At 47.4% G+C, this 19,187-nt stretch overlaps 1 protein-coding gene across 6 annotated transcripts in view; it reads left to right on the forward strand.

Annotated features, from left to right (window-relative positions):
* Positions 1–18,006, forward strand: part of SLC25A48 (solute carrier family 25 member 48) — a 37,916-nt gene extending 19,910 nt beyond the window's left edge. The window contains exons 5-8 of one of the 6 annotated variants that reach the window (XM_019740363.2): positions 4,907–5,164; positions 7,385–7,518; positions 14,397–14,526; positions 16,351–17,724. In XM_019740363.2, the coding sequence (XP_019595922.1) occupies positions 4,907–5,164; positions 7,385–7,518; positions 14,397–14,519 (515 nt within the window). In that variant the 3' untranslated portion in view covers positions 14,520–14,526; positions 16,351–17,724. The other 5 variants (XM_074313540.1, XM_019740362.2, XR_002138038.2 and 2 more) reach the window with 5 other exon arrangements.
* The last annotated feature ends 1,181 nt before the right edge of the window (positions 18,007–19,187 follow it).

Here is a 19,187-nt window from a genome sequence, read left to right on the forward strand (position 1 = left end):
TGCCAACATTCTCACTTAGCTTTCAGAAAAGCCAGATGAGGTGGACAGGCCGTTTTTTCTTCCCTGTTTGTAGGCGATGAGGAAACTGAGCCTCAGTGTGGATGAGCCCTTTGCATAGCACTGAGCAGCAAAGCAAATCCCAGTTGCTCCTAATCTAGGAGTTCTTTCTACTAAACCATCTGCATACCTTGGACCCTTCAGATCACGAGGAAACTGCTGGATCCTTTGGAAACAGGAAGTGGGCAAGAGTTTTCCGGTTGCTAATATCCTGGCAAAGTGAATGTAGGGTTACATCAGCCTGCTCAAACCCACACCACAGAGGTTATACCCAGACTGTCTGCTGGAGGACGGACATGCCAGTTGCTGGATGCTTCCAGATTATCAGACCAGAGGTAGCGGACCATGGTTTGGGAGTTTCTTTTAGTATCTACAGCCTCTGGCACAAGGACCAGACAGGGCCAGGCTTGGGTGAATGCTGACGCTTTGGGAGGCGCCGGTGCTGAGATCTGCCTGATGAGAAGCTCAGGTGTTCACTGAGTGGTTGTGCAGCCCATGTGGGCACAGTGCCCTGGGACATGCCACCGTGTGTGCTTCCTGCCACCAGGAAATTCACTGCATCAGTTAGGGCAAAACACACACTCAGAAAACGGCAGTAACCAGAATAAATCATAATAGGGGTACAGCTTCTGGAATGGGTTGGGGGCCCCCCGCTTCCTCTAAAAGTTCCTTTTTAATACAGAAAATGGGTCCAACCCATAGAGCAGCAGTTATCCTTTCCATGTCCATGGATTTAGAAAACACACATGACAGGAAGCTACTATGAGTTATTAGAATAGGTAAGTAAATTTTTTTGTGTGTTTCCCACAATAGCACACACATGAAAAAAAAATGGCCATAACGTATGTAACAACCATCATCTAAAAGAAAGATTTGCTTCTCATTAAACAACACATCATTGAGGTCACAGAGTTCTTTCACCTTGAAAGGCAGGAGAGGGTAGGTAGGCTTGTAATCTTTGCTCTGCCTGAGTGGGCTGTGACCAAAACAGTTTGTTTCAAGCATAAGATGTCATTTTCTCAGTAGGATATGGTAGCAGAGGTCATGCAGTTGTCAAAATTCACCAACTGTATACTTACAAGCTGCACCTTTTATTGAATGTAAATTATACCTCGATTTAAAAACAAACTATACAACAAGGACAGGAGGCCAGAGAAGAAGACCACGGGCTCTTGAAAGTGATTGATCTTCATGGGGAAAGAGGTGAAAATGGGGAGGAGGTTCGGCCACGAATGCATAACCTCAACGTAATAACAAGGAAACATCAAACAAACCTCAAATGAGGAAAGTTCTGTTTACAAGAAAGGAGGCAGTGTACTCTTAAAAAGGTCAGTGTCATAAAAAAACAAAGAAAGGCTGTGGAAAGGCTCCAGAGTAAAGGAAGCAACAGAGACATGACAACTCAATGCAGTACCTGATTAGACTGGATCGTGTCCTGGGGAGGGGGAAGAATGTTATGAAAGTCATTATGAGATCAAATGACGATGAGCGTGTAGACAGTACATTAGATAAAACTATTGTCAGAGTAGGTTATGGAGCCGATAACTGTACTGTGGGAAGACAATAGCCCTATTCTTAGCAAACACATACTGAAGTATTTGGGGGTAAAGACCCACGTTTGCATGTTACTCACCCCGACATGGTTCAGAAAATAAACTTATGTATGTATGTGTGAAAAAAAATATGTATGTGTGTGCAAAAGAATTTCCTGATTGCTTACTTTGGGAAAAAAGAAAAAAAAGTGCAGATTTGGTTGTGGTTTAGGTCTTGTTGATAAGGCTGGTTCAAGGTTTGGCAAGCGTTTTCCCAGCATTGGCACCTCCAGATTGGGAGGACCTTATCAGTAACTGTCCTTCTGTCTGTAACTCCTGAAAGCCATGTCCTACCCCTAACAGACTCATAAAAACGTTGACTCCAGGTCAGGCCACTGTTGCCTGGAGACGAACACGGGCCAGGCAAGTTCATGTGTGGGGACAGTGGTATCTGCTCTATTCAGCTGCACGCACATGTTTGAGGGAGAAGCAGGTGGGTGGGTGGGTAGGTGGGGAGAGCACACAAACCATAAAACTAATGAGGTAGAATGTTAACAATAGGTGAATTTGATTAAAGGGTATATAAGGGTGTGTTTTTTGTACAATTTTTGTTTTTTGTTATTTTTTTCAAACTTGAAATTATTTCCAAATAAGGTTTTTTTTGTTTATTTTTTTAAATATTGAAGATGGGGGAGTTAGAAGGAGTTCCAAGGGCTTTGCAGTATCAATTTGTGCACAGAAGGCACTGGCCACCAGCTCAGATTCGTGTCAGTATTGCAGGCGATGGTACTCACCCTGACAATTGTATTGCTTTAATACTCGTAAATGGATCATTCCTGAGCAATAAAAGCTAGATTGCTCATGTAACAAACCTGGGAGAATGTGAAAGAATTTCCTTATTGCTCACCCCAGAAACAAAAGGAAACAAGTTCAGGTTTTTTTGTTGACATAACTAGTTGCCGGTTGAGCAAGTCCTTTGTTCAACATCGCTATATCCAAGCAAGCAGAATGTTATCAGACATACTCCTTCAATCAGTAATTTCTGAAAGCCACGTTGTGCCCATAGTTGATTCCTGAAAACTTTGGTTCCTGGGCCAGACCACTGCACTTGGACATGAGCATGGCCCAGGCAGAGTTTTTCTGTCAGAACAATTACATCTATTCTGTCTAATGCCAAAATTCCCCGGGATGACCGTAGCAATATCACAATGGATTTGGGAGAGGAAGGGGTGCCCAGTGACCTCTCAGTGGGCTTTCAAACACCACAGTGTCTGATCTTGCTCTGAGCTCAGAGGGCCCTGCGCCCCCCTAAGTGACCACCACCCCTGCTCACTTCCTGTGGGATGCACTATAGAAGTGAATGGGACTCCCTCTCCTGCCCGCACTGCAGTTGGCCTAACGCACATGGCACTCATTACTCTCTTGTCCCCACACAAAAGGAAAATACAGGCTTAGTTTGTTCAAGCACACTTCCTAGGCAAATAGAAACCTCGCCCTCGACCTCAGCTACTTCTGGGATATGTGAAAGGACAGGCTGTACTTTACTCCCAGAGCTCCAGTTTGGACTGTGGAGTCATGCAGCTGAATATTTTGTCATAATGTGTCCTCTGATAAAGATGGACCTCCATAGGGGATTTAGAAGTTCAACTCTGTAGTGAAAGCTATCTGCCTCTTTGCCAGCATGTGTAAAAACGAATTGAGGTAGTACATATTGGGAATTAAACCTGCAATAATACCTACACATGCTCAGCATGGTTCTAGGAGCTTGGCAGGGATGCAAACGGTATCCACAGATTATTAGTGAGACCAAGATGATTGGCATGAGTCTGGTGCAGGATGCACTGGCTGGAGGGCTGGACATGTTCTCATTGACTCACTTCAGCCCTGGCCAGGCTGTGCCCTGAAACACCTGTCTGTCACCACTGGTGCTATGGGCCCCTCAAAGTCCAGGGGCACAGGACTGCTGTCTTCTGGTCTGACCGCTAGGGTCTCTGTTGGCAGAGTGTGGTCAAAGGCAAGCTTCATTTTATCTCTTTCCTGGACATGTCCTGTTAGTTCTTCAAGAAGGGAAAAAGTTGAGAATAAGAGTCTGCTTTATCTGCACGGGGACTGGGAGTTTTCTCTGCCCATAAGTCAAAGCGATGCTAACGGGTCCACAGCAGAGATGAGCAGCAGAGAGGGAGACGGGGGCAGCCACGTGGAAGGAGTAAATGCCAGAGACAGAGTCACTGCCAGCTGGCGACCTACACCCCTAGAAGAAGCTACAGACGTAACCCATGATCTGCCGGCAGAGACCCCCAAGGTCAGACAGAGACAGTAGCTGTGCACTTGGACTTTGAGGGGCCGATGGCACCAGAGTTGCCTGACAGGTATTTCAGGGCACAGTGTGGCCGGGGCTGGAGTGAGTCAGTGAGAACTTGCCCAGCCCTGCAGCCAGTGCATCCTGCCCCTGACTCATGCCAGTCGCCTTGGTCTCACTGATAATCTGTGGATACCTTTTGCATCCCTGCCAAGCTCCTAGAACCACACGGAGCATTTGTCGGTATTGATGTATTTATACTCACAACAACCTGCTCTCCTTTTGTTTTTTAAACATGTTCTTCTAGTTTTATTTAGATATATTTGACATAGAACACTGTGTAAGTTTAAGGTACACGATGTGAGGATTTGATACATGTGTATATTGCAAACTGATTACCAAGATAAGGGTAGTTAACACACCCATCACCTACACAGTTACCATTTTGTGAGTGTGGGTGTGGTGAAAACTTTAAAAATCTACTCTCAGCAACTTTCAAGTATACACTACAGTATAGGCCTGTCTTCTTTTTAAATAAAAGGCTGAAAAATGTGACCTTACCAAGGACAGAAAGTTTGTAAGTGGTGGGGCCAGGATTTGGAACCAGGACAGTCTGGGTCCAAATCTCACATACTGTTTTACCACACTGTGCACAAGTGTGTACACACACACACACACAGTGTGTGAAATCGGTATAGCTTGTCATATTTGCTCCTAGGCATTCTGCAGTCACATCTGCTCAGAAAGCATAACAATGGTTGACCAGATACCCTCTGGACATTCAAGGCAACTGGTGCTTTATCACCTGGCCAGGATTGTCTCCCTTCTGGTCACACATGTTGGCAGGTGCTCTATGTTGGGATTTCAGAATCCTGGTTTGAGCGCCAAGAAGGTCAGAAGGTTTGGTAAAAACCAATGGGCCATGTGTGGGAACGGTCCATGGGCTAGCTCCAGTGCCAGAGAATGACCGCTCTGTTGCCCCGGGTCACTTGTCATCTTCTCCCCGCTGTCTTTGCAGCCAATCTTGGTTTGAAGCCCAGGGCAGCAGCTCTTGGGGAGCAGCCAGCCTACCAGGGACCTGTGCATTGCATTGCAACCATCGTGCGAACTGAGGGCCTGGCAGGGCTGTACCGGGGAGCCAGCGCCATGCTGCTGAGGGACGTGCCAGGCTATTGCCTCTACTTCATCCCCTATGTGCTCCTGAACGACTGGATCACACCCGAGGCCTCTGCAGGCCCCAGCCCCTGTGCCGTGTGGCTGGCAGGTGGTATGGCAGGTAAGGCAGCAGCGCTGATTCCTGTCCTTGTGCTGGCCATGGCAGTGGGACAGCTGGGGAGTCTACCATGCCCTCCTCAGCCCCAGGGAAGGGCACGATTTACCCAAGAATTGTTTGCTAAGTACCTACTATGTCAGGCAGAGGAAGGGCTAGGACTAGAGAATAGTCCCCCCTCTTTCTCCCATCCCCTTCCCTCTGGACCTCTGGGGATGGCAAGTCCCTATTTCGACCCATTTAACTTTCAGTCGGAAGACATATTTTGAGCACCTTATTCTGTTGCAAGTATCGCTGGACTTTGAAAATGAAATCTGTTGTCATGGTTCACCTTTTTTGACTATCAGCACACTGCAAACTTTCCTCATGTGAGATTTCCTTAGCTTCAGGAGGTAGGACTCAGTCTCCGCATTTTTCAGATTAGAAAGCTCAGGTTCAGAGAGATGAAGTGACCCACTCAAGGTCATACAGCTAGCGCAGACAGTATAGCTGGGACTCTGCAGTCAGAAAGACCCAAGTTCAAGTCCACAGTTACTCATTTTGTGACCATGGACTGATTACTTAACCTCCCTACTCAGAACCATCCTGCATCCCCATTTCCTGTCGCTGAGCTTTGAAAATGAAATCTGTTGTTTTCAAGTTGCTGTATGACCTGGATTCCTGTTACCTATCTGTGCTCATTTTCTGCTCCTGTCCCCTGATTTGCTCTGCTCCAGCCACAGGGGTCTCTTTGCCACCACAGGGCCTCTGTGATGTATGGGTCATTGGGAACTCTGACAAGACCCATTTTGGTGAAGAGAAGGGTGTGGAAGCCTGATTGGAGTGGGCTCGAGGGAGAGAGTAGGATGAAAGAAATTGGAGAACAGCACTTCTGAGGGGTTTGGCTGTGCTGTAATGGGGCAGAGAGAAATGCAGCAATAGCCAGAGAGGGCATGGAATTCAAGGGAGGATTGTTTTCTAAGGAGGCTGGTAACATGGCAAGTTTCATGCTGATGGGAAAGATCCGATGGAGAGAAGAAAATTATCATTCCTTCTCCTCCTTATCATCATAATTAGCTACGCTTGAAATTCAGCCAACACATAACAGAGCCCACATCTTAGCCTCCAAACACCAGTGCTCTCCCTCCACCCCCATGGGTCTGAGGCCTGGCCTGTGTCACCTCCTAGTAAGTGCACAGTAGGTACGTGCTGGCAGATAGGACAAACAAGGCCCCATCTGGTCTCATTTCTGGTGACAGCAGGTGTGAGTGGCCTGGCAGGCAAACCTCGATTTGTAATACCCTGGCCTGTGAGCTGAGGGACAGGGAGGCAGCGCATCATCCTGGCAGGAGGCAGGAGGGAGGAGAAGTCCAGAGGGCTCCCCAAAGGCCATGGGCAGGACACCACAGGGGCTGGAGGCTGGGAGGATGGAGGGCCTGGGGCAGGTGAAGGCCTCTTTTAGAAGCCTCTGGACAGCAATTACAAAACCTTCCAAACCAGCTGCCTTGGACTTTGCATCAGTTTGTTTTTCTCTCCCCATCCAAGAATGTGCCAGTTTTTGTGTTTACACAATAACCTGGTGGAGTTGTCCTGGAGTCCCTTAAAGTCACAGAAGCGCTCAAACTAGGGTGCCCGAGCGTATCCAACAAGGATGACCCAGGGGCATGTGGTCCCAAGTCTCCTATTCCATATATCTGGAAAAGAGAAGAGATTTTTAAAGACCTGTTCCTGCTCTTCTTGCAAGCCCCAGGCTGGCCCTGCCTTAGCCAGCAACCTACCTGCAAGTGTTTGTTTAGCTTCTTTATGTGCAGCGTAAATCCTGCCTCTGGGGAGTGGCAAGCCTTCGGCCTCATGCCTTCCCCTGGGCTCTTTCCCCTGGTGCCCTGGGAAGGTGCTGCAAAGTACAGGTGGGGCCTGTTCCTGTTTCTCCAATAAAAGCTGCGGATACAAGGCTTCTGCTTATGAAGCACTGGCTATGGACCTGGCACTGTGCTTAATGCTTCACAGGCATCCGTTTATTTATCCTCACAGCCCCATGAAGAGGACAACCCCAAGGCCTAGTGGATGTGGGAGAACTCTGCAAAGTCCCACAGCAAGAGGATCAGGAATGGCCTTCACAGGTCCTAACCCCGAGCTTTTCCACTTCCCTTGGCAGCTTATTAAGCCTCTGAATGGTGGGAATCTGCAGGGTCCCCTCCAGACCCCAATCAGCCAGCCCCTGACTCCTGTTTGTCTCTCTCTTTACAGGAGCAATTTCTTGGGGGACAGCGACTCCTATGGATGTCGTGAAAAGTCGACTCCAAGCTGACGGAGTTTATTTAAACAAATACAAAGGTGTCCTGGACTGTATCTCCCAGAGTTACCAGAAGGACGGTCTTAAAGTAAGCCTGACAGTAGTCATGTAGGGTCAGTGTCAGTCCCTGGAAGGGGTGGGGATTCAGGCATTTTAGGGGATGTGAGATTATAGAGAAGGAAAACTGAGGTGCTGACAGTGACTATTTTTCAAGCCTTGTGAGAGAAACTTGTCTCATCCAGTCCTTGCCCCAGGCTGGTGGAGGAAGTGGGTGTGCGTCCCACCTGAGGTCAAACAGCTAGTACACGGCAGAGCTAGGACCTGGACCCACGTCTGTGTGTCATCAAACCTTGCCTTCTTATCAAGATAGGCTGGGAGGTCCTTCCTCACTCTATGCTCGGTACCTCAGCTTTGCCCTCTCTCTAAGTGGGAAGTCCCAGAACCACCTCAGTCATCACATCTGAAAAGTTCCAGTTCCTTCATCTGTTATGTGCTCTTCCACCCAGGGAAGTCCAGACCCTATCACCTCTGCTTTTACCTATTGAGGCAGCCTCCAACCTGGCCTTGTCTCCCTTCTCTTTTCTCCTTCTTGCACCCAAATTTTCTGGACATGCCTCTTAGAGTCAGCAGGCTTGAGTTCAAAGCCAGGCCTGGCTACTTGTGAGCTGGAGGAATCCAGACAAGTTGCTTCACCTCTCAGGTGCTCCGTTTCTCCAAGGATAACCATCCCTACCATGAACACCAGAGGTATTTGTGGGTGAAATTAAATTAGACATATAAACAGTGCTTAGCTTAGTGTATCACACATAGAGAACATTTAGAAAGAGTTAGCCATTGGTCATCAGCATTAGTGTTAGTAATTTTATCAGAGTTAATGTTACTACTCAGCTCTGGGCTTTTTCTCATGTGCCTTCCTTGTCCTAAATCTGCAGTATTTATTAACTGCCCACTCCAATGTATCTGAACTTGCATTTTTTTTGCTCCAGTGGAGTGCTGAAACTTTTCCTCTGGAAACTTGGACTTCCACAAAGGCTCTGTCATCTGTGGGTGACTGCCCAAGGCAGTGCTCTCCAGGTGCTCCTGGACCATGACCAAGAGGGGTGGAGCCAGTTACAGGCTACCACCAGTACTGAGGTCTGTGCCTATTACCTGATATACAAATGGGAGACATTTCTCTTGGGTCCCTTGGCAGATGGTGCCAGATTTCACAACTCCCATAGAGGCACTTTTGTTCGTAGAATTTTTGTTATTGAGATGGGGACAATACGGGGACATCTTGTACTGTCATGATGCTGATGTCACTCTCCCTATGAATTTACCTTTATTGAGATCTTTCTTTTTTCATACAGCTTCAGGTTACTGTCCAGTGTCATTTCATTTCACCCTGCAGGACTCCCTTGACCATTTTTTTTGCAGAGTAGATCTAGTGATAATGAACTTCCTCAGCTTTTGTTTATCTGGGAATGTCTTAATTTCTCCCTCACTCCATAGTTTTGCTGGATATAGGATTTTTGGTTGATTATTTTTTTCTTTTAGCATTTTGAGTATATTGGCCCATTGCCTTCTAGCCTCCAAAGTTTCTGATAAGTAATCTGCTGATAATCTTATTTAGGACCATTTTTGTGTAATGAATCGCTTCTCTCTTGCTGCTTTCAAGATTCTCTCATTGTTTTTGAAAGTTTATTATAATGTGTCTTGGTGTGGGTCTCTTTGAGTTCATCTTTTGGAATCTGTGAGCTTCTTTGATGTTTATATTCATGTCTTTCATTGAATTTGGGAAGTTTCCAGCGATTATTACTTCAAATATTCTCTCTCTCTTCTCCTTCTGGGACTTCCTCAATGCATATGTTGATCCACTTCATAGTTTCCCATAGGTCCCTTAGGTTCTGTTCACTTTTCTTCAATCTTTTTCTTTCTGTTCCTCAAACTCAGTAATTTTCATTGTCCTATCTTAAAGTTTGCTGATTCTTTCTTCTTCCTGCTGAAATATGGCTCTGAATCCTTCCAGTGAATGTTTCGTTTCAATTATTGTACTTTTCAGCTCCAGAATTTCAATTTATTTTTTCCTGAGTTTTCTGTTTCTTCACTGATATTTCCATTTTGTTCATGTATCATTTTCTTCACTCTCTGCACATCTTCCTTTAGTTCTTCAAGCATCTATAAGACAGTTGTTATAAAGTCTTTGTCAAGTATATCTGCTATCAGGTCTTTTTTAGGGACTGTTTCTATTGATTTATTTTTTTTTTCTTTGAATGGACCATACTTTCCCCTTTCTTTGTATGCCTTGTGATTTTTTTGTTGAAAACTAGACATTTGAATCTAATAATGTGGTTACTCTGGAAATCAGATTCTTCTCTTTTTCCATGGGTTTAGTGTTTTTTGTTATTATTTTGTTTTTCTGAGTCTGTAAAGGCAGAATATGTTGCTGATATTATTTCCTCCAAAAATTACTGTGCTCTGTTAAAAAAAAAAAAAAAAAAAAAGGGTCCTACAGGGCAACTAAGGCCAAATGATAGATTTTTTGTTGCAGGCTGTCTCTGTGCCAAGGATCACGTGTGAACGTAAGGTCCTTTTATGTATTTTCTGAGCCTGCACCTTTCCCTGGGCATGCACAGTCACTTTCTAATTTTCCCCAAACATGTCATTGCTTTTGATTATCCTAGTCTTTAATGTCTTCTTTCCAAAATGGGAAAAAAGAGAAAAGTGAAGAGGGAGGGCATTATCCCTTTAAATCCCCTGGAAGTCACTTCAGCCTGAGGGGGAGGGGTTTGCATCAATGGTGGCAGGCGAAACAACAAAGACCACCCTTCTCTTTGCACCTCCGTGATCAGAAACAGCAATCAGTGATCAGAAACAGATCTCCAATATTGGGAGGACAGGGTCCTTATTGCCTATCCTGGCCCCTGTAAACTGTGCAGATTGCTCCAGAAACACATGCACCGCTTCCTGCACAGGGGTTGAGCAGGGGATGGGTAACTGCTGTTGTGCTAAGAGCTGAAATTGACTGAACTTAATCATGATTTACTGTCCAAACCTTCCCCTGGAAGTTGCAAGCCTTCAATAAACTCTAGAATTCCAAAATAGTTACATCTGACAGATTCTGCCAGTACAATTGTTGTCCAGGTGGGGAGATGGATTCCTGGTATCTGCCATCGTTTTTTGTTTATTTGTTTGTTTGTTTGTTTATTTTGGCAGAAGCACAATTTGTGATTCAACCAATAAGTACAGAGGGACATGTAGGAGAGATTCAAATGAGCTCTTCCGTTTAATATGAGATATTTTTGTCTGTTATCCAAAATATTAATGTGTCACAATTCTAAAAAAGTCTGTAGAGGCAGAATATATTACTGATATTATTTCCTCCAAAAATTACTGTGTTCTGTTAAAAAAAAAGAAAAAGAAAAAGAAAAAAGAAAAAAAGTCCTACAGGGCAACCGAGGCCAGATGATCAATTTTTTAATCTTGATAACATTTGATCCATAATTTATAGTCAGACACAGATGTTAAGCAGAGACAGCAATATTCAGCTTCGTTAACCACTTCATTGACTGAGATTAATTTTTAACTGTTTTTATTAGTGGGTTATAAAAATGGATTGTGTATGAACATAGAAAGCTTCAAAACGTAAAAGAGGGTCTGCCATCTAAATGTGTCTTGTGTGGGTACCAGTCCTTTCTCAAAGGCAATCACTGTTATTTCTTGTGATATATTTCAAAAATCTTTACAGCCCGTGCAATCATATATGTGTGTATGCATATTTAAGTACATTTATACGTGTGTTTGCATATAAACATAAATAGTAACATAAAAAAATCCCGCCCAGTCCTGGAAAGTTGAGTTGTCTCCCAGTCATATCCCCAGCAGGAGGAACGCAGTTTCCCAGGGCCAAGGGATGGCTCCAGTCCCAGTTGCCTTTATGGAGTATCCATTCTCAAAGTGTTACTGCAGCTCACTGAGACAGAGTACAAAGCCCTGTGCCAACTTGTTGCCACTTTCCCAGGGAAGAAGAACTCAGTGGTAATAAAGAATTGATTGGAAAGGAGTAAAATAATGTCCATGCTTAGTAGCCCTTTGTAACTCACTTAACGATTACCCATAAAGTAGCCTTCATGATAGAGGGAATCAGACATCCATGGACTTGCAGGGCATTCCCAAGTCATAACAGAAGAAAGGCCTGGTCATTTGGGATCCATTCTCTGCTTGCTGTGAGGGGCGGCATGGGCCACTGGGCTGTGGCTCATCCTTGGAGAGTTGCCATCGGAAATAAGGAGGCTGGAGGAATGACTTGGTGTCTGTTAGCTCCACAGAGGTGACTGGTGTGAAGGGCCTTATGACAGTGGGATGAGATTAGATGACGCTACGGCGAGATGGGGAGGAACATTTGTAGTAGAGAAGCTTCCTGAGGCACCAGGGGTGATTGCTGTTTGGTTCTGCTGTTCGGGGGTCTGGAACCCTCCCTGCACTCCAGGAATACCCCTTTATCACAGCCACCACCAGGGCTCTTTAAGCTCAGAGACCATTCTTTTCTGCACCAAGGAATTCATTCATTCATTCATTCATTCATTCATTCATTCATTCACTTATCCATCCATCCATCGATTCATTTATTAAGATTTATGGAGGTCCTCTAGGCCAAGCACAGTGCAGGTGCTGGGGATTCAGAGGTAAGCTACACACGCAGCCTTGCTCTCACTACCCTCAATGGGATTATTATTAATGAGAGGCTGCACAAGCCTCGGGCAACTGGAAGATGGTGTGAGAAGTGGTGTGATGGCAGAAATACGGAGTGCACAGAAGGCAATGGGCCATAATCCAACTGGGGTGGCCCTGGCAGAACTACGAGAAGGTGCAGCCAGGTCTGGGGAGCGTGCCAGGAGAGAGCCAGTGAGGGAAAGAGCTGGTCTCGCAGGAGGAATGACAGGGTGTTCACCTGCCCAGAGTGTCGGGTGTAAGAGGCAGCCCAGAGAACATATAGGAACAGAGGATGTCAGTCCTGACAGGCCAAGGAAGGTGTGGACTTGAACTTGGGCAGTAGGGAGCCATTGAGGCTTCACGAGGAGAGACTCGGTCTAGTTTTTTTGTTTTCTGAAAGCTCGTGGTAAAAGCCAGAGGCCTATGCTTTGTTTGCCACCTTTGGGCCTCACAGTAGAGTAGCCACAGCTGGTGGGGAGGGGGGTCACATCTCGGTCTGAAGTGGCCCACAGCTCAAGGAAGATCACACTCCATGCTGGGTCCCGCCTGGCTCGCCTCGCCTTGCAGAGCCAAGCCTGGAGCCATGGGGAGCCTCTGTGGGTACCTAGCGTGGAATTTTCCTCTTGGAGCCTGACCCAGTTCCTTGCTGTTCCTCAGTCACTCTGGGTGAGCCGGTGGAATTCCAGAAAGGTTAGACACGAGAGAGGAGTGCTAAGGTTACAAGGGTCCCGCTTGCCCCCTACCTGAATTGCTCCAGGGTTTGGGGGAGCCACTTGCTCACTCACCTCTGGGATCCTGGTCCATCAGATCCCTTCCCCAGGGCCGAGGCTTCCGCCCAGGTCCACAAAGCCCTTCTCTCCCCTTCCTGATAAAGCTTCATCTCCCAGGCTGCCATAGAGCGTCTAGGTGCAGGTACGTCTCCTGAAGGAAGGCCACCTGATGTCCTGGCCAATGACAGTGGCCTCCACCTACCCTGACTACCAAGGAAACTGGGGAAATGCAAAGGGTTGGATTTCTGCTTTCTTAAAATCACAGTACCAGTTCTATTTCATAAGCTTACTAAATTATCCAGGAGTCAGTTAACGGGTTTGGTTCTCATGCGTGACAGGGCTCAGGCCACTTATGCTTGGTTTGGCACTTGCCTTTAGATGTGTTGTCTCTTCCCAGAGAGGACATTTGAGGACAGCTCCCCCCACCACACCCCACCCCTCACCAAAGCCCTTATCTGTTCTCATCACATTCTAGGTGATATTGTGGTTATTCCTGAATGGGGCTTAGCTCCTCGAGTAGGTTATAAACTTCCTGAGGGCTGGAACTACATCACATTGACGCTATATCACAGTGTCTCTACCCAGTATCAGGCAGGGCAGTTCAGAAAGGGAAGCATCTTATATTCCCTAGTGATGAAGGACAAATACAGTCTTCTTGTATTAAAAGCTGAGTTTAGCAGCTCACAAGACAGACCGCTACTCCTGGGCACACATACCGATGACCGAGGTTGAGTGCTACTCTGAGGAGTTGGTCGTAAGGACGGTGCTGTGATGGTCAGCAGTTAACGAGCACTTACTGCATGGCAGGCACCGAGGAAGTGCTTAAAAGCATCACCTCATTTATTCCCTCAACAGCTGCATCAGGTCAATAGTATTATTGCCCCCATTGTACAGTTGGGGAGATTGAGGTTCCAGAGGTTGCCATTGGCCCAAGTAACGCAGCTACGACATGGCAAAGCTGTGCCTCAACTCTGTCTATGATCTTAAGCACAGCCTGAGCTCTCCCCCAGCCGACCCCTTAGGGATGTCCTGGGAAGCACCTGCCACAGCATCTGTCATGGCTGGGTGCTCTGTCCACCATTGCAAAGCGAGTGGGGCGGAGCGCTCTGACTCCTGGATTCCCTGGAATCATGTATGTGAATGTACACACATGTGCATGTGTATGTGTATTCACAAGAGAGAGCAGCGATTAAGCAAGCATATATGTGTTTGCAGGACTCAACAGCTTGCCCATAGTATTTAGTGCATGTTGACCAGGATCTGGGAGGCAAAGTGTCATCAGATGTGACCCGGGTCAGGGCACGGGTGTGGCTGGGGCTTCTCAGGTGGTCTCCACTCCACCTGAGGTCTCCACCGTCTCAGGTGGTCCTTTGGGCTCTGTGGGGTCCAGCCTGGGACAGGGGGCCTGAGTGGGCAGCACCGCCAGCCCTCTCTCTGCCCCTCGGTGGTGGCCCTGCAGAGGGTGTAGATCAGTCCCCTGTGATAACGTCACCTCCTGCCAAAGGTGTTTTTCAGAGGCATCACTGTGAACGCTGTGCGGGGTTTCCCCATGAGCGCGGCCATGTTCCTTGGATATGAGCTCTCGCTGCAGGCCATCCGAGGGAGCCACGCCGTGACCAGCCCCTGAGTGCCAGGTCAGTGTGCTTACTGCCCAGCCAGGTGTGCGTCCTGGATCTTGAAACTCTCTTTGCCATGAAAATGTTCCTCTGTCATTCATTTCCTATCGAATCTGTGTTAATCCTAGGGCTAGGATTGCCACTCTTCTCGTCATCCAAAAGCCCTTCTCCAATGCCCACCTGTGACTGGCGGTGAGCCGAGGGCTCAGTAACTGAGATCAGCACAGAACTTACCTGTTTCCAGCGAGCTCACCTACCTGTTTTTCATTCAGCAGCTTTGACGGCCCTTGGAGAGAAGGGTAGTTTCACTGTACAAATTTAGTGACCCAGGCTCAGAAGTGAGGACTCAAACCAGGATGCCCACCCCTGTCACACGGACACAATCTCTCCACCTCCCTACCGAACTCAGAGCCTGATTCTGAGAGCCACCCATGGGCTCCCCGAGCCATGGGAGACAGCCTCTGACCCTATCCTCTCCCTCCCCTTCTCCCCTTTTCACTGCAGAAAGATCACTGCAGCCTCTGGGATCTAAGAACAGAAATCCAAGCAAGAGAGTCCCTTGCTCAAATGCCCTCAATGGCCCCCTATTGCCCTCTAGGTAAAGCATCAGTCCTTATTTGCCGTGTCTTCACCCGCCTCCTAAACATACGTACCATCCTCACTGTCATCTCTGGGTCTTTTCACATGCTGTCCCTGACCGACACCCTCTTCTCACACCTTCCCCCTTGTTCTTGGTTTCATCAACTCCTCTTTGTCATCCAGGCCTTCATCTAGAAGTCTCCTCCTCCAGGAAGCTCGCCCTGATGCCTCAGCCAGGAGGAGTTGTGCCTGCTGTAGGCTCCCTCCCACAGCCCCTGCTCAACCTCTACCACAACCCTCTGCATCATAATGATTTTCCTCATTCTCCAGCCAACGAGAATGTCCCCAGAGAGCTGTGACTATTATTTTACCTCTGTATGGCCTGTGCCTCTCACGGAGACTGGCACACAAATGGCCACTTGGAAACATAGTTGAATGGCTGGATGATCACCCTCCAATATCCCCTCAGTTCTTTCTCATCTTTTCCTCTCTTGTTTCTCCTTCTCTGGCCCCAAACAGGTCACTTGCAAAGCTCAGAAGACAAAATGGGGTGAGTCACTGAATTTTCTAGTCACCGAGAAATCATTTTGCTTTGGTTGTGGTGACTGCAAATTCTCTCAGGAAAAATGGTCTTTGTCAAGAAGGTCTAGCAAACTTCCCGCCTCACTTCCCCAGGCAGCTGAGCTCTGCTAGGACGCCTGGATGGGCCAGACCCCGGAGCCAGGGAAAGGGTGGTCACACTGACTAGAGTGAACCCAGGACAGCCCTAGATGCTGGCTTTAAATCAAACCCTTTCAGCTTTTTACTAAAGCACCCACATTCACAGCTTTCCTGGCTTTTTGCCCTCTCTTATAAAAGGAAAAGGGTAGCAATGCATTTTGCATAATTAAACATTTTAGGTGACAAGTTACTGTATTGGGGTTATGTCTAGGGCAGGGAAGAGTAGTTGCCCAGTTCTTAAAAACATGCTCAGATATTTGCCACCCTCACCCCTGCCTTACCGGGCTCCGTGAGAGGCACAGGCCATACAGAGGTGAAAGTGACATCATAAAATCAATGCATTTTTTATGGTAGAAAAATAGAAATTACAAATAAACTGAAAGAACAATATAAAAATACCTATAATCCCAAGACTTTGTTATTATTCTCCCAAGTGTTTTTTATGTGTACCCCCAAATGGGAGCCTACTTTACGCAGAGTTTTATAATCTGCTCTTCCCATTTAATAGTCCAGGACCATTTTTCCATGTCCTTAAATCTTCAGCTGCAAGGTGGTTTTACTGCCAAGACCTGGCACAGCCCAGAGTGGCTGGATACTTGCCCGAGTACCCTGCCACTTGTGACCACCCTGGTGATTGGCTACTTGAGGAGGAAGAAAGAAGTTTCTAGCAAGCCAAATCCTGATTGTTCTGGATTTGGCCGTTCAGGGCAGTGACCACCCCAACTGGAAGCTTTTCTTTTGAAAGTGCTCTGAAAGTACAAGAGGCACAGATATCTGTCTGCCTTTCCTCTGTTGTATGGAGAGGAGGCTGGTGCCCCCCAGCTGGAATAGGGGGTTCCCGGTGATTCTTTAGAGCCTCATCTTGAACAAGCCTCACCCAAGAAGTTCAACTTCCTGCTCTAACCTAAGAACACCAAGGCTCTCTAACAAGTCCTGGATTTGAACTTGCCAGGTGGCTCTGACATCTCAGGCAGGTCATGCTGCATCCAGGCAGCGGTGACGTCCACTCGTTGACGACATGGAAACCAGTGCCTCCCTCATAGTCTAGACTGAAGACAGTGAGATGATGTGTGTTAGAGGACTAGGGAGCCTGCAGTCCCTAAGAGGTAGAGGATGGTGACTATCTCAAGCGTCCCTGGGTACAGGAGGTGGGAATGATGTTGAACTGTTTCCAAGTTCCTGCAGAAGAGAGAGTCCAGCCCCAGCAGCTGCAGCCTCCTTCCAACACCCAGACACAGAGCTCCCCCAACTCCCACGACGTCGTAAGAAGAACACTTTCTTTTCACTCATCTGTTCAGTTATTTCTCTCCCAGGTCAATATATGAGTGACCCAAAGGCCGTTTGTAACCAAGGAAACACTGCATGAGGTTGTTGTTTTGTGATGTGGTTAGTTTATCTGTTCATATGGAGAAATCAGAATCAGAAAATACGAGGATGATGACCTTTGGTGAGAGAAGAGAGGTCCCAACCACTGGTCAGTGGTCAGCTCTGGGGCTTGTCTGAGGCCCGTGATTACAACTGCACCATTCCTACCTGTCCACCAAGATCCCCTGCCTCCAGAACCTTCCTGCAGTAATGCTGATTGGCCCCCTGCCATGGCTTTCATGCTCCAAACCTCAATGGCCTACTTTCAATTTCAGGAAAAATTTATTTTCAAGGAAAGGAGATATAGTCTCCCTCCTGTGACGTCTTGTTTTGAACATTTACAAATCACCCAGACAACCTCATAGCCTTTCACCGGTCTGTCTCACGCTGATATTTTGCAAGTTGTTGCTTCACAGAAACAGTTACAAATGGGTTGACTCCTGGGTCTTGCTGACTGATAACCCCATTTAGATGAAAGTGTTATCTTTCCTCCTTTTTCCTCAGGGCCAGCGTCACCTGGCCAGGGTGTCACCTAACCAGGGTCTCACTCCACTACAGGTTGCTGCTGACAGCCGTGTCTCCAGAACCTGCTGACCTCAGAGTCCCTTCCTTTTCAATTGTGAGCAACCTGTTCCTCCCCTCCCAGCTGGACTCACTGAGCTGCCACCTTGGAGGGACCACTGATCGGTCACCATCCGTTTCAGATCTGCACTGGCGCCTGGGAAAAGGTGGGGCAAAGCAGACCCTGCCCCCATGACCACTGTCAACTCACTGGGAAATCACCAAGGAACTGCAGTTGTCTCTTAAGTTGCCAAATAAAAACATTAAAAAACAGCTTCAGGTCATTTCTGTGTCAGATGCTTCTGCCTGGCTTCCAAGAGACACCCGCTGCCCTCATCCTTCCCTCTGTTTAGACCCCTGTCGATATCACCAGCCCAGACAGGAGCCCACTCCATGCAAGTGAGAAGAGAAACTAAGGATGGCAGTGTCACTTCCTTTTTCCCAGCTGTGGGCCTGGTGAGCAGGGAGGGCACAGAGGATGAAAGGGCAGTGGAGGCAGAGGAGGTCCTGTAGGCACGCCCCTGCCCTGCCAGCCACACGTACTAATTGAGCTTCTCAGATGTGGGCACTGAGTGTGGGTGGGGTGGGTGCTGTCTGGGCCTTGTTTTTCAATGGAGAAGAAAATAAAACAAAATAAAATACTTTGGTCACAGTCTGTTCTCTAGAATGATGTCATGATTCTAAATTTTATTTCTCACCAGAACAATGTGGGGAGGTCATTGCTCTCCCGCTGTTATGTGGCGTGTGTCCATCAGGCCACTCCCACTTCTGTGCCCATAACAGGCATCCCTAATTGATCACAGAGCCCTTTCCTGATGAGCAGCTTCAGAATCCCTCTCAACACAGTGGCCTGAATAGCTACCACCAGCCATTCAGAATTGACATACAGATGAATCGATTTACCGTTCCTGGCTTAAATCCCAGTGGGGGAAAATATCCTTAGATTCCTTTTTTTCTTCTTTTGTCCTCCAAGGAAGAGTCTTCCTTGATTTCTCCCCTCCCTCGTACCCACCCCTTGAATAATACAGAGTATGTCTGAAAATCCCCTGCCCTGACAGACCCAGCACAAAGACACAGCATTGCTCAGGCACAGGGAAGTTGAAAACGTTCAGTCTTATCTGTAACAAGGGGTTCTCTCCTTGAAATAAGCCCTCAGTATGCCTTCCTGGTCTCTCCGCCTCACAGCCCCTCCACTGCAAAGTGCCCCGGGAACCTCCACAGGCTGCAGTCTAAATTTTCCATCTCTCTGGCAGTGGGGCATTCATTCATTTCTTCAGTCATCAAACATTTGCTGAGCACCTACTCTAGGCAGATGCTGTCCTCGGTGTTGGGGACAGCCTCGAGGGGCTCCAGTGCTACTTCCATTCAGCCGTATTAGAGATGGTTCTGTTGACAGGAGACATGGGTCTGCATGCCCACTCAGCCTCACTGGTACTGGGAAGGCACTGTGGACA

This window comes from Rhinolophus sinicus, linkage group LG10 (genome assembly GCF_036562045.2).
Source record: "Rhinolophus sinicus isolate RSC01 linkage group LG10, ASM3656204v1, whole genome shotgun sequence".
Classification (NCBI taxonomy): domain Eukaryota; kingdom Metazoa; phylum Chordata; class Mammalia; order Chiroptera; family Rhinolophidae; genus Rhinolophus; species Rhinolophus sinicus.